This window comes from Patagioenas fasciata, chromosome 5 (genome assembly GCF_037038585.1).
Source record: "Patagioenas fasciata isolate bPatFas1 chromosome 5, bPatFas1.hap1, whole genome shotgun sequence".
NCBI lineage: Eukaryota > Metazoa > Chordata > Aves > Columbiformes > Columbidae > Patagioenas > Patagioenas fasciata.
In genome coordinates, this window is record NC_092524.1 from 13,847,937 (window position 1) to 13,863,498 (window position 15,562).

At 34.6% G+C, this 15,562-nt stretch overlaps 1 protein-coding gene across 13 annotated transcripts in view; it reads right to left on the bottom strand.

The window, feature by feature from the left end:
• Positions 1 to 15,562, bottom strand: part of SOX6 (SRY-box transcription factor 6) — a 380,628-nt gene that overhangs the window by 52,897 nt on the left and 312,169 nt on the right. For all 13 annotated transcript variants that reach the window (XM_071808952.1, XM_071808951.1, XM_065839463.2 and 10 more), the window contains 2 exons: positions 12,364 to 12,544; positions 9,240 to 9,430 (listed from right to left, as the gene is read on the bottom strand). In XM_071808952.1, the coding sequence (XP_071665053.1) occupies positions 9,240 to 9,430; positions 12,364 to 12,544 (372 nt within the window). The remainder of the gene's footprint in view (positions 1 to 9,239; positions 9,431 to 12,363; positions 12,545 to 15,562) is intronic.

A 15,562-nucleotide genomic window follows, 5' to 3' on the forward strand; every position in this document is an offset into this window, starting at 1 on the left:
TGGTTTGTGCAAATTTTTCAACATTCACCATCAGGACACATTTTAATCTAATTCTGCTCCTTTGGGATTTTTTGTTGCTCCAAGATTTAAGGGAGAAGACTAAAATAGGGCAGAGTTTTCATCCTTTTCACAGGAAATGCCCCATGCAAGTGAAAAAGCAGTGAATTTGGCACTTTTTCTTGAGCTGGAAAGGCAGTAGAAGAAAGGGGACAAATCCCCTTTTTATTATAACTATTATCATTATTATAATCATGATTATTAATGAAGTCTAAAACCTGCAGCTGGGCAACCCCTTCAAGTAGCCCTGACAACAGAAATAAAAAACCACAGTTGTGTTCAGCAACCGTATGAGCATATTATTAAGCACAGGTAGTGGTGAAAACTTCAGTGGACAATATTCAAATGCAACAATAGCTATCAATACCAAAGAAGTCGGCTGGTTTCTTTCCTGAAAATAATATTTTATTGCCAAGTGCTCTTGTGATTGAACTGGAAGCATGAAAAACCTTAAAACTTCACCTTACATGGGAAGTTTTTTCACTCTACAGTGTGCATATATATACACATGCACACCTGTATAAATATGTGTATATAGTTATTCTTTTAATTTCTTACTTATGTACACCATTATTGGACTGGTCAAACTTTTTTTAATATATAGTCCAATAAAGTTTCCATGATTTGTACTTCATAAAGATTGCATATTTTTCACTTAATTAATTGATTTTGATAATTTAATCAATAGACAAATAATTCAGATTTTATTTTAATCAGCCTCTACATAATTTGAGGTACTAAGCAGTTAAATGCACATCTAATATATTGGAACTGAAATGCACAAACTAATGACTTTATCAAAATAATTTTGGAGAGTAAGGCAATTAAGCAAAACCCTTAAAAACAAAGGTCTGCACAGAAAATTCTTCCATAGGTGCAAAACTGCATCCATAGTAAGCCAGCTCCAAAGCTAACTTCTCTGTAAATTTAGATGACCTACATATGCCAGAGATTTTGCACTGTTTCTTTTTGTCTTTTCACTGTCAGTTCCACAGTTTCAGCGAACATGTATTTTTAATGTGTAAATTTCAAATACATTATTCGTATATCTTTCTACACATAGCATACAAAGTAAATTTTAAAAAAAGGTATATTGATAGGCATGAGTATAAATATTTAGGTGTAAATAGTAGTATTTGAGCAATAGCATGTGATCAATTAAAGGCTGAATCATGTGTTATGTATGGACAGAAAGATAATCTTTCATAAGCAGCTTTAATATTTCTATCTCTTGAGTCTGAGGAACAGACCTGACAAGATTTCATACCCACAGCCTTCTGCACCTGGTTCCTATTATGAACCTGGCCTTGATAATGGAGCTATGTTCTTCTACAGATGCTAATGTTAGAAAAGGTATTTTCCTCCCATAACTCTTATAACCTGAGTACCAGTGTTACGGTTGTATTTGACCCCTCTGTGCATGTGCAGTTACAAAATCCATCACCTTCGTCACCAAATACACAGAGATCAGATAAAACATTTCTTTAATTATGGGTACAATTTCTAAACATTAATTTATTTCCTGTGATAACTACAAAAGCTAGAGGCTTCAGGGTTATATGGAAAGTTAGACATTTTTTCTTCCTTGTTTGTTTATAATGGAAACATTTCTCTTTAAAACTTGTGGCTGGAGACTAAAGATTAATTCATACTTTCCAAGATGCTCTGCTTTGAATTTATTTTCAAACTACATTTTAAAGTTCTAATTGTAAAGATAAATTCACTGCAACACTTCTCCACGTCTGAGAGATATTAAAATCTTTCAGCTATTCAAAGATGCATCTAATTCCTGATCAGACCTCACAATAGAAAGAAAAAAACAAGAAAACAACAAAAAAGACAATGCTTGCTGTGCCCTACTATTATCCTATAAATACAATGATTTAGAAAACAAATGCTAGCATATATTACAATGAAATTTATACAAAAGCAAAAATCATCAATACCATGAACTTCTTGCAAAACAGCAGGGAATTCCCTGGAGTGATATGCTGCCTAGGAAGTCCAGGCATAACACACACAATACACCCTGCAAAAATCATTACTTTTTTCCTTCCATTCATTGTTATAAATGTATATTGATTTCATCGTTTCTCTTACCCTGTCATGCAATTTCAAATTTTGGAAGCAACAGCATAAATAAACAGAATTTATCCAGCTATAAAACTAAATGCTTGAAGTCCAGCATGTTTTCCAGTTCTAATAAAAGGGGGCAGTATTACATCAGCTGAAATTCTGAATTGTCCAAATTATTGTAAAAGTACTGGGGAAGGATACAAACCTCCTGAATTTCACTGAAAAATAGACGGTTACTGTATATGCAGTCACAAATCTGCTTGTCTGCCTTGGGGTAAAATTTTCAGAGCTAGTTCAGTGGGACGTAGGCTCCTGCATTGCAGCTACTTTAGAAAATTTGTACTTGAGTCACTATTTTCCTTTCAAAATTATTAAGGAAATACTACAGTTGATATAAAGTGAAGGCACATTTCTCATGTAACTAGAATAAGCCTTAAGTCTAAAAAGGAAATTGCAAAATTATTGTTGTTTAAAAAGATCTGGAAACAAAATGTTTTCCTGTTTTGTTTTAGTTTTGGGTTCTGGGTTTGTTTTGGTTTTGGGTTTTTTTTTGTTTATTTTTTTCTTTTTAAATAAAGGTGTTTTAGAATAGAATACTGGTGCCCAAATATGGATTTAGGAAGTTAACTATTAACACCCAACAAAAAAAAATAACAGCCACAAGCAGATTACTAAATTGGCCAAATTCACAGTGAAGTATAAAGGACATTGATTTTGTAAGAATTATGAGGAATGCTGGTATTTGTTTTTGAAACTTTCCCTATTCTGGGGCATTTAACTTAGACAAGTTGATTATCTGTTATTAAATGATGGTACTGTAAAGAGGTTGTCTCTATGCAACGTGTCCTTCTACGTCTCTGACATTCCGCAGGGAAAGGTTTGTCGACTGAGCAGAATGACGTATTCAGAAAAAACAGTCTCCCAGTTGCAGTATCTCTTTGTGGAAATCAGGTTCTTCATTAGACAGATGGAATACACTCCCACAGAGTTGAATAAATTGCCTACATTCTTAGAAGAAAGTGAGACCATAAGTAAATCAGTCTCTTTCTTTTTTCTCTCTATAAAGTTCCAGATTTTCTATTATAGTATCTAAATACATATATTTAAACTGAAATTTAATTATATCTAAGTGTAAGCTACATGGAGTGGGACTTCCCTTAAGTTGCAGTGAGAACGGAACTTGGTACAATGACTATTGAAACAATTCCATAAAAAAAGTAATAACTTTGCAAAATTAGTCATTTACTCTTGATATTGCTATCCATAATTTGGCCTAACAATGAAGTATTTGTCCTTTAATTGCAAATAGAACTAAGATTTAACCAACAGAAATAAGAATTCAATTGAAAATGCTTAGTTTCTGTTATGTCTTTCCGCAGACTGAAATGCAAGCATTGACTTTTTATTTGCTAGTTACAAATATTCGTCTATAAAAACTAAAGGAAAAAAAAAAATGTAAGAAGTTTTCCTTAAAAGATGAAAGCAAATGAGAATAGATTAGTCCCTGCAAATCTAAACCACTTATTCATAAAAATTTATACAAATCCACAAGGCCCTTATGACCAATTTATTCATGTTCTCAATATAAGGTTGGTCATGACTACTTTCAGTAGAAGAAGAAAAGATAATTGAATGCAGGATTCACCAGAAAATATTTTTTTTAACTATATGCTTTTTTAAACTGACTTGAGAAATTACTTATAACAAAGATGCTAATGGGAAAGTGCTCCTCTTGTTGATTGTCTGAGAAACACCGTGCACTTGCAGAAAAGACAGTGTGAGTCCTGCCTCTGCAGTTGTTCTGTCTCTAATACTGAATGTCTTGGGAGAAAAAAGCTGGTAAAAAAACACTGTTGGCAACATAATCCAGTACTATTTGCAGTTAGAAAAAAGTAATACAATGATGGAGTCATTGCAGGCCTGTAGGCAGTCAAAGGGAGATTATGCATGACTAGTAACTTTTCCTATAAAGACTTCCTGAAGTGTTTTTATCTGGCAAAGTTTGTACGCATGTGCAGTAGCTTCATAGAAATGATGAAGCGTAACAGCTCCAGAGGAGTTGTTACACTCTATTGTGTCAATAATCCACATATTTAACAGTCCCTAAATACAGCAGACCGTAACATCTCCAAAGGGGTCGTTATGGCTTATCAAGTCAAATCCAAGTGCCTAAATATGGATTTGATCAATAGACTGTAACATCTCCATGGGTAAATAATATACGTTTTTAAGAATGTACACATTTTGCATACAGACTGTGGTCTATATTAGGATAAATTATGTGGATTCAACTTGTAAAACTTTGATTTAGAAAAGAAAGGAATAAAAGGCTCATTATAAGAGGTGCTAAAGTACCATAATTCCCAGGAAGAGGGCGATGACTCATATCATTTATTTTGGGGTCTAATTCTGGTTTCCTACCACAAATGCACAGTTGCCTGAAAATCTACAAAAGAGTGGGAATGGAATATAAACAGAAATATGTTATATTACATTCTGCTTCCTCTCAGATCTCAATGAATATGCTTTGTGGGTAAGGAAATGGGTTGCTGGGGGTGCATCCTTGGGTCTAGCAGACATGTGATTATTAACTGGGTGTATGTTTTACCTTGACTTCCTATCCTTTTCGCCAATGAAATTAACACATTTCTGCCTATACATTTTCTACAAAGATTTTTCTGGAGTGTTTTTGTCACTGTTTTCATGCTTTATGCACAAAAAAGAGAGGATCTGGTCCTTTTAAAAATAGTGTCAGTTCTCTTATAAATTATATAGCATTTTCAGGTTCATTTAAAGCCTTAAATCAAAGCAAATCTTCTAGACAATCCTGCTAGTTTGAAATACTAAAATAAATACAAGTAGCTCTAGCAATGCAAATTTTTTTTTAAGTACTCTTTTTCTCTTGAAGGTAAACATGTCTTGACTGGAAAAAAAAAGTCATATCCTCTAAACAAAGCCATTTTTTGTATGTTTTTACTTATGCTTATCTCATATGGAAAGAGCTCTGTAGCCTATTTTCTGTTTTTTCTTAATTCTCTTCCCTTCCCCAGTGTTTCTGTTTACTTACTGAAACCACTGACACAGTTACTTCTTCCCTTTCCTCAGTCAGGCTACACCTGATCAGGACCAGATGGAGTAAAAAATATCAACTCTGATATAATGACTTTTTGCTCTGCATGCACTGTACTGGTTTCAGCTCAGATAGAGTTAATTTTAGTTCAAATGGTGCTGAGATTTGGATTTGTGACCAAAACAGCGCTGATAACACAGGGACGTTTTAGCTATTGCTGAACAACGCTTACACAGAGTTAGGCCTTTTCTGTTTCTTACGCTGGCCTGCCAGTGAACAGGCTGGGGGTGCACAAGAAGTTGGGAGGGAAGCACAGCCAGGACAACTGACCCCAACTGACCAAAGGGATATTCCACACGGTATGATGTCACGTACCCCAATGAAAGCTGCAGGAAGAAGAAGGAAGGGGAAACATTTGAAGGTTTGGCATTTGTCTTCTCAAGTAACCACTATGCATGATGAAGCCCTGCTTTCCTGGAGATGGCTTAACACCTGTCTGCTGATACAAGGCAGTGAATGAATTCCTTATTTTGCTTTGCCTTGCATGCACAGGTTTTGCTTTAATTATTAAACTATCCCAGCCCATGAATTTTATCACTTTTACCCTTCTAATCCACTTCTCCTTCCCAGTGGAGGGGAGTGATCGAGCAGCTGTGTGGTGCTTACCGGCCTACCCTAAGCCACAACAGTATACACACTGAAATAACTCCATGGTTGTAGATTGGTATCATCTCGAAAGTATAGCCTAACCTTAATGCTTTAGCAAATGACAAAGCTGGACTGTGGCAAAGTGCTGCATGTTTTTGTTTTGGTCTTTCTGATGAGTGAATCTCTGTGAACACTTCTAAAGCTTTGTAGATTTTTTTTTTTTGAACAGCAGAATATGAACAGAGGCAATTTTCAATTCTGTGTCTTTAACCAAATACAAAGCTTTCTGAGATTTAAATGACACATTTTCAAAAAGGCCTAAGCCCAGCCTTTGAAGCTATGTACATAAATTTGTAAGCGCAATCATTTGCACAACAAACTATTACCAGCTATCTGAACTTGAAGACCAGTAACTGACCAGAACTCAATAGTTTTTTTTAAACCAGCTGCAGGCAATTAATTTGTCATCTTTTTCTGGCGCCGACTTCTAGCTACTCATTTATATAAGTCTAATTACCTGAAGCCAATTTCTGAAAATTTGGTCCTGAAAACATAGGGTCCTGATTCTTCAAAAGAAACCAATCCAAAATTGCAACTGTTATCAAGGCTTCACTGCGATTATGACAGAAACTATACACAATCTTATTGGTGTACAATTATTTCAGAATCAGGTTTTTCTAATTGAAGTGCTCTTTCTTTCCTCACCCCCCCCATTTTGATCATTCTGCCCATCTATAAATATATCATAATGTAAAAATTCAAAGGCAGAGGGTAAAAGGGAGAAAGAGGGATATTCTAGAATTCTGTTTGTGCAAAGGATGCTTCTGGTTTTAATGTATTTTAAACTTGCTATAAAATACAAATACATTCTCTTAGTATACATGACTGACTTAATTATTTTATTTTCTTTAGGATAGGGAGTAGGGATATATAATTATTTAAAATGACAGATTTATATCCCTTTTTTTTTTTTTGTAAACCCTGCCTTTCTTGCTTCTACAGAGCAAGGACAATAGGCTAGCACACCAAAGGTAAAACCAGGGTACATATTACAACTATTTCCTGCCTTAATGGTTCACTCTGTATTGCAAACTACAATAAATAAAACCCGCAGTATTATGTAAGGGCACCAAGAGATTTAACAACAGATTTTCTTGCCGCTGTTTTATTCTTAGGTTTTAAAAGTTGCAAGTGCTGCCATGAAAACTCTCCCCATAAAAGATGGCAGTTGAGAATTATGTTTTCTGTATTTGTTAAAGAGTTCCAATTGACTCCGCTATACTTGCAAGTAAAAAAACTTTATTCTTCTGACTGCCTGCTGTATAACCTCGATCTGGAAGCTGCACATCATCTGTGTATTGCTAGTAACCAATACAGAAAACAAATCAGATTATTCACTGAAATACTTACTGACTCTGTTCTGCTTTAAAAGGTAAAAGATGAAATAGAAACTTGTTATACTGAATACAAGATATAAACATGGGACTGGAAATACTCAGTGTTGCAACTTGATAAGTAAGTGGGTGCCATTTTTATACTTATTTTTCCAAGTCAAATCAAATGTTAAGAATTCCTTCAATAGCCCTTATAGCGTATTAGGTATTTTTAAACCCCATGCATCTGAAACTCATAAAATATATTTCAAAATAAGCATAATTTTATAAACTCTTAATACTGATCATAGGCTGATATTTATCTTTATAACATGGGCTTTAGCATCGTATCTCTTAGCTAATTAAGACAAACACTGGCTTTACAATTAGTGTGTTGTCTGAACATGGCCTGTTCGATCAGTTATTAATTTCTATATTTTTCATAGTATCAACCTGTATTAAGTGACTTTTTCAATGCTGACATTTAAACTAATGCTAGCAGAAATATAAATATCCATCAGCCTCTGAATTTGACTTGTAAAAGCATTGTTAATCCTGTGTGGCAACAGTTTAACAAATCTTTTTAATAGACACTGAGCTTTTCTCTTGTTTTGAGTACTATAAAGAACCTATTAAGCAAAAATATAAAATGTAGATTAAAAGGTAGGTATCAATCTTTGATGGGTCTGTTTACAATATTTCTTTGACTTCCCATGCCTTGCTACCGTCCACTTACTGAGTATTCCTATGTGGGTTGAGAAAAGCTCATAGCATCATCAAATGCATGGTTTAAGATTCTGCTGAGTCTTATACTCAACCTGGCCTAAAAATTCCTGTTAGTCCTTGGAGTATCTTCCCTCCTTCCCCCAAGACACAAAGAACTTACCCTCTAATATACAGATATACCACTGAATTTTCATTAATGAATTACATGCATTGAAAGCTACCTGTTTTCCAACCTTTATGGACTAGTGAATATGCTGGTTTTCATTTATTACTAAATTGCATCATAACTGTTCCCATTTGCCAATACCATAGTAATAACTGGGATAGTATTTTCCCTTTCTAGTTAACTGGAATAAGTATTGTGGTATGTTTTGTGTCAGTGGTGAAAAATAACTTATGTACTGTATATTTTTGCAGCATAAGCCACCTCTAGGAAAGCTAACAGGGGGACATTCTTAATCAAAAGGGCTTCCTTACAGCTCAGCCAATTACCTGATTCAGTGTTCACTGGCTCTGTTATACACACAGAGACTTGCTCGCAGAGCAGATCTTGTAGACATCAGAAAGGCCACAAAGCCGGACAACACAGATAGAAAAAATTTTCCAAGAGACTTCTTTGCCCTTGGAGCGGCCCTTAAAGTGTGTGATAGAAGCTGTTCCTCACCTTTCAGATACAATCCCAGCTGGCTATTTTGTAAACTGAATGACGTTCTCCTCAATCTAATGCTGGTCACATTTTCTCACTACTTTCTCCAATTTATTGTTTTATTGTAATGCCCCATTTCTTTTTAGTGTTTGGAAACTATGGCCAAGATTCAACAAAGAACTTTTATCTCTAATTTCCCATTGAAACGTAAAGCCAAAGGCACTGTTTTGAGCCTATATATTTTGTTGCATCTGAGTCACAGATTCAAGCACACTCAAATACGTGCACTAGCACTGTAATACTCAACCATGATCGTACATAACTGGCCTTTTGCCATATTTATGAATCCAAGCATTCTCAAAAGCATAATTCAAAATCTAGTGACCACAAACAATAGTAGCTTCAACCAATTTTCCACATTCTTATGTGCGTGCTTACAGCTTAATCTCATGAGTGCACAGGACTGTTTTTTTGAATGCTGTCATGTAAACATAGAGAAGTTTGTAGCACAACACTGAGAAGTGACAAGGTGTGTTTAACATGAAATCAGAGATGGCTAAAAGCTCTAAAAAGAAATTTTATATAAAAATAGGAAAGGAAAAGAAGAATGAATGACAGACTGTGTGGCAATGGGAGACATTACCTTTTCATTCCTGCAGTTGTTCAGACCCATGTTATTCATGGAGGGCAATTTTCCATCAACACCATGCGGCTGCTGTTGCTGCTGCTGCTCCCTTTGGATCTGCTCTCTCATTTTTCGAGCCTCTTGAATGGCTTTCATTACTGTGTCCTGGTCCCCAAATAGGGCAGGTGAATTAAGACTGGAAAGGATATCTATAAACAGAGAACACACTTTATTTAGGTAATTATGCCAAATAGAATCTGACGTAAGCACTCAGTTCTCATACTGTTAGAACTGTACCAAGCTAACGTCTATAAAAGGAGGAGGAGTGGCAATTGTTGTCTTTTTGGATGCTGAACTAATCTAAAGAAGTTATTGATAAGCCTGTGCATTTCTTTTGCTGTTATAAATACAACAACTCAAGTCTTAGCATAGCCTTATATAGAGGTATCTGAGCATACTCATGGACCCAAAGTTCGAACTTAAATACATGTTTAAGACAGCAGTATTCTGAAGCTTAAGTGGGAAGCCTTTGAAGTATCAATAATAATTAATAAAATGAACAAAGGATAAATAAGTCTTATTTACTTGTCCATGAAAGTCTGTGCCTATTTTTAAAATTTCTTTATTGAGAGAACCATCACTCCATACACTTAGCTTTAATTTCAGAACGAGCACAGTTACTTTTGGGAGACAGAGCTTGTTATCACCTTAACATAAGTATAAAGCTCTAAGTCATTAGAGAAAATATGGTTTTCTTTCTATCACTCTGGACAGAAAGAGAAACTTTTAAAAATGCATCAAACTCACAAAACATTTCTGTCACATCTTAAAATGCATACTAGAGGTAAAGATGAGTACCCCAGATAGAGTTTCTTATTTAAGACCAATCGATAGAAATTATTTGGTGACTGTTTTTTTTTTTTTTGTGGTTTTGTGATGAAGATTTAACATGATCTACCTGTTCCAGTGTGAGAGTATCCTCTATACTGCACATGGCTAGATTTCTGTATATGCATTGTACCTAGGAAATTTTGAGCAATCAACATTTGTCCATGACCTGTACAACTGCCTGAGAAGCAAATGTCTTTTATAAAAGCTCCAAATTTGTTAGATTTGTCTACTTACTAACAGTCCACTATAAGGAGAAAAACACAAACAAAACCACAAAACAAGAACAAAACCCAACCTACCAAAAAAACCACAAACACACTTAAACCAAAACAAACAAACAAACAACAAAAACAAACCAACAAAACTAAGGCTTGAAATTCTCCTTCAAAGATAATTTTAATATTCTTTGGACTTTATTGAAGTTCCATTTAGTAAAATATAGCAAATTCAACCTCAAAGGACCCCGAATTATTTGAAAATAAAAAAAAAGTAAGATTAAGGGTTTCTCATGCTTTATCCCTGAAACCAATTGGTTTAATACTGTGGGTCTAGATGAGACGAGACACAACCTGTGATGTTTTCAATGGAACTGTGATGTTTTCTGTCTGAATGAAGCACCCCTTTCCAAAAAGAAGTAACATATTAGGAAACAACCATTTTTCCTGGGGGGTAAAGTTTCCAATGCTCTGAATTGATTCAGCAGTGAAGTTCCATTCTGGAGCCTAAGTAAGCTGGGAATCATATTTGCATGACTTTTAATGAGACTCAGACTCCCAGTCTCTCTGAAAGTTATCATAAAAATGGAGCAAAGTGCCTACATTGCTTGCTGATTTTTCACAATGCTTCCCTGGCTTCTTTTACACTTAAGGATTGGGAGGAAATGTTTTTATGACTTTACATGAAAAATGTTCACACTTTAGGTGCATCTTCTCCAGCCATTTCTCTGGAATGCTATGATTTCAAACTTTCTACTTTCTAATGTTAGTGCAGTGATACCTAGAAATAAATTGACAGGTTAGATTATCTAGTTAGCTGCAGAGAGTATCTTTCAGAGATCATGATGTTCCCAAGTGCTTTGAGAATGGAACAAATCATAATTTTTATATATTTAATGTATGTATTTAACATATCTGTTCATTATTCACAAGTGTTTCTATATATTTACAAGTACACTTGAGCTACAGATTGTGAATAAGTGGTCTGTAGTAAGCATTTAGTCACTGTTAAAATTTTCTGTTTGAACTTTAGGGCTGATCGTCGACATTTTGCAGCTCTTGATTCTGTTTCTTGGCTGGTTAAGATAGTCTCCATACATAGTTTTCAGATCAATTTTGTTTCATTACTTAATAAGCTTTATATCTTAATTAAAGAATCTTGAACATAGGTCAAAATTCCCTATTTGCAATCATTTGAATTACCAAAGCTTAACAGACGGGTGAACAAATAACAAAATGAACAAATAATACACTGTCAGGACTGAAGCCTTACTGTCTTTGCTAAAAACAGAAAAAAATACATATTCAGCATATGGTCTTGGTAAGATGAACTTAATACCCAGAATGCATAGGGTTAGATTTCTTTTAGAATGCTGTTCTGGGTAAAACTAATGGTATATTTGGTCTAAGTAGCTGAAAAGCACATTTGGAGTTACCTTTGTGCCTGGCCTCTGCTTTACTGTAAACCACAGAGATACTGAGTCTTCCCTGACCCTGCTTGAAAACTTGTTTATTTTAAGCCATGTTACACTCTTCATTGCATGTACACTGATCACACGAGCCATTTTGTGTGTAGGTTTAGTATCTAGTCAGGCTTTATGTGCAGGCAAAGAATTTTTTGTTTGTTTATTTAATCGAGAGGAGAAAATTCAAAAGTGAACTTTGTATACACCTGATTGATGTCTTTAGGACAACATTAATAGAAACCTCTTTTATATGTTTTATATATGTATTTTTATTTATGTATTTGTATATATTTCTATGTATGTGTATACATTTGTTTGTATGTATATTTACCGTGTTATATATTTATTTGCTGTGTTTCTTGTAGACACATATCACTGCTGCAACACTTTGGTTACTCTAGTAAAACCTTGGCATTCAAGAGTTCTTTGAAAATCTTTCCTGTGATTTCTTTTTTCCATTTTAAACAGAAATGTAAGCCCCAAATATGTTCTTAATTCAGAAGTAAGGGTGCTGAGACTTCATGTAGAAAACATGACAGTTTTCTCCTTTTCCCAGGACAGATTAGTTACCTAAAGAGGATCCTCTTCCCAGAGATCCACCAAGCGGGCTGGGGATGCCACTCTTGTTCGTCACTGTCACTGGACTGCTTTTACTACCTGGGAAGAGATTCTGTGTCGGAGATGTTGGGGATTTGACAGGTTCAGCTGTTTTGGGTCGGGCTGAAAGATTCAGTGGCTGCGCTGCTTCATCCTACAAGAGTTTAATGTAAATAATTATTAGGAAAAGACAAATGAACACATCGTTTTGCAAGCACCAGTTACTTTACACCTCGAAGACAATACCACATTCTCCAGCAATAATAACAAAAGAAGCTAATTATCTGCCTCCTTTAAGATTCAACCAAAGGAAACCTCATTAATTTCTCTGTGTTATGCTTCTATTTACATTAAGTATGTGGCTGGATCATTCTTTTTGCCAAATTAAAATTTGAATTAACTCACATTACAGCCTAATTTCCTAATGTGTTTTCAGAGATCTAAATTAACCTAGGGCATTTACAAAGAATTATTTAAAATTTCCAGCAGCTCAGTAATGCTTTTGCATTGGTTCTATTTGAAAAGTTCCTGGCACTATAAAAATAAGTTATGTAGCTTATTTTACAATGTATTAGAAACTAAGAAATCAGAAGTGTTTCTATGAAAGAATCATTTGGAAACCCTGACATTTCTTTGGCCCACATTTAATGCTGCTACTAGCTTATACATTCCATGCATCTTATTTTGAGTGTACGTTTTGTTTAGTAAAATAATCTATGCTGTTGCCCCATAATAGAAGATAAGGATTTCACTGAATTCAAATTCCTTGGCTTATGGTAATGAAGGCATACTAGATGCATTTCAAAATTTATTTTCTACTATTTAATTTTATATATTTTACAATACTTTATTATTGCAATGTCATGAATTTTTGACAGATTCATGTAAATCCAGTATTTTTTTCACATAAATGCTATTCTGCTTCTTGTTTGATACTTCTTTAATTATTTCTGTGCTCTGTAGTTATTTCTGCTGCATACAACCTTTAGTGTATCTGTCTGTTTATTTGCATAAAGACAAGGAATTTTTTTAAGGTTATGTAAATCTAGTATCGGCACTTTTGTATATTCTGATACTTTTCATATGCAATTATGGAAGAAATTCTGACACCTATTTTGTTTCAGCGCTATAGGAGAATAAGTCCATCTAAGAAATATCTTAATTTTTGGAAGAAGACTCATTCAATAAATTAATTTCTTTAATCAGGATAGATACAATGCAACCTTCTTCCCTTTCTTTGAGGTTTTTCTTTTCCTTAACGTGTTAAACAAGACAAAGCATTTGGAAAATTATGAAACAGTGATTTTCTGTAATTAAAAAGCTCAGTAAGACAGATCTCTCATTTAAAATATGCCCAAAGCAGATTTATGCTGGATACAAGAAAATATTGTCCATATTTTAAAACATTGCACTGATCACTTCAAAGCTTAGAAATATACGTCAGAATACAATAATACACTACATTGTCTCATCTTTTCCATTATCTCAAGTGGTGATTTAGCACAGTTGGTTTGATCATATACAATGCATTAAACAGGAAAATGTAAAAAACCCAGGTATTTATAATGCCATCATAGCTCTAGTTTTAAACTGTTTCCATGAAACTGCTTGACATTTTGATTCTTCCTGACCTTGCAGTGTGCACTGATGTCCACACCTGTCCAGAGTCCAAGTGAAAGCAGAAACACAAAAGTTTAAGGGACGTAGTCTGTTCTGGTGCTTTGTGGCCATGTTTACATGCAAGCTGTTTCCTTGCACAGATACAAAGTGGCTTCAATAAATTTCTATGAGAGTTCGGAGCCCCCTTCAGACTAAGAAGTTCGTCAGACTAGGTACTGTGAGCAGTTACACACACCAATCTACACTACCATGTTCAATTTCTAAAGAATTTCCTGTCAGGTACTGATACAATAATATGAAAAAAATGACCAACTGCACACTCTAAATGCTGCCAGAATCTGTTTGTTTGTACTTCAAGACAACATTCTCATTTCTGTGAGGTGACCAAAAACCTGGAAAACATTCTGGCCACTGACTTAAAAAAACAAACAAACAAACAAACAAAACCCACCACAAACCTATCATTACTTTTTGAAAGATCTGACTCCTGTAAAAGAATTCCATTACTTCTATAAATAATGTATGTAGTAGATACAAACAAGTGTTTCATAACAGAAAAAATATAGAGGATTTGTTAAGTAATGCATGACCATCAACACTGCCGTGTCTTATAAAGGCTAACAATTCACAAAGACAGCATATAGGTACTAGTTTATTAGAGTCCTTTTATACTAATAATGAATTTCTTCATTAGCCGTTGGTATTTGTTCACATGAAGCACTTGTTGTTTAATATTTTCAATGCAAAAGTGTTCTTAATAAAAATAAGAATAAAACTACTTCTTTTCTGTTAACATATATTTAAGTCCATTCAAGTTAAATTATGTAGGGAAACCCCCAAGAATTTGCATGTGGTCAATTCTGTAATAGGACTCAGCTGGCCACAAAGCTGGAATAGTGTTGGCCTTAGTTCAAGGAGATATGTGCTTGAATTTAACCAGGGAAAATTTTACTCATATAGTAAAGGTTTGGTTTGGTGTAGATCCATTTGGCTCACTCACTTATGAAATTACTTTTTCACATTAAAGTAGTCAGTAGTATATTCTCAATACCATAAATCACTGGTGTTAGGTATCACTAGACTATGGCAACTTTGCTGAAACAGTTGGGCTTTGCTTTTGGTGGCTTCTGTATTGACCATAACAAACTCTGCGTATGTGGTAAATTTCACTGACTGCTCTCAAGCCTGGCATTGGATTACAGGAGGTAAAATATTAGACTAATACACATCCACAGTTAAGGAAAGTGAACGCTTTGCTAAATAAATGTTAGATCTGGCCATAATGGAGTAGTTTTTATTTATTAGTACTCTCAGCCTAGCAAAAAATGTCACAGAAATTTATCAGCCCAGGCAGAAATATCTACTCACCCACACTTTACCACGATGATTGATGATAATGAAAAAACGAATGATATTTTATACTCATGTCGAAAAAGTGAAAAAAAAAAACAAAAACAAAAACCCTCACCTCAAGTGAGTAACATCTTGCCAGGCTGATGTGAGGCTGTGTGCCTGTAAGGTGTTAGCAACTAACAAAAAGAAAGCATTCTCT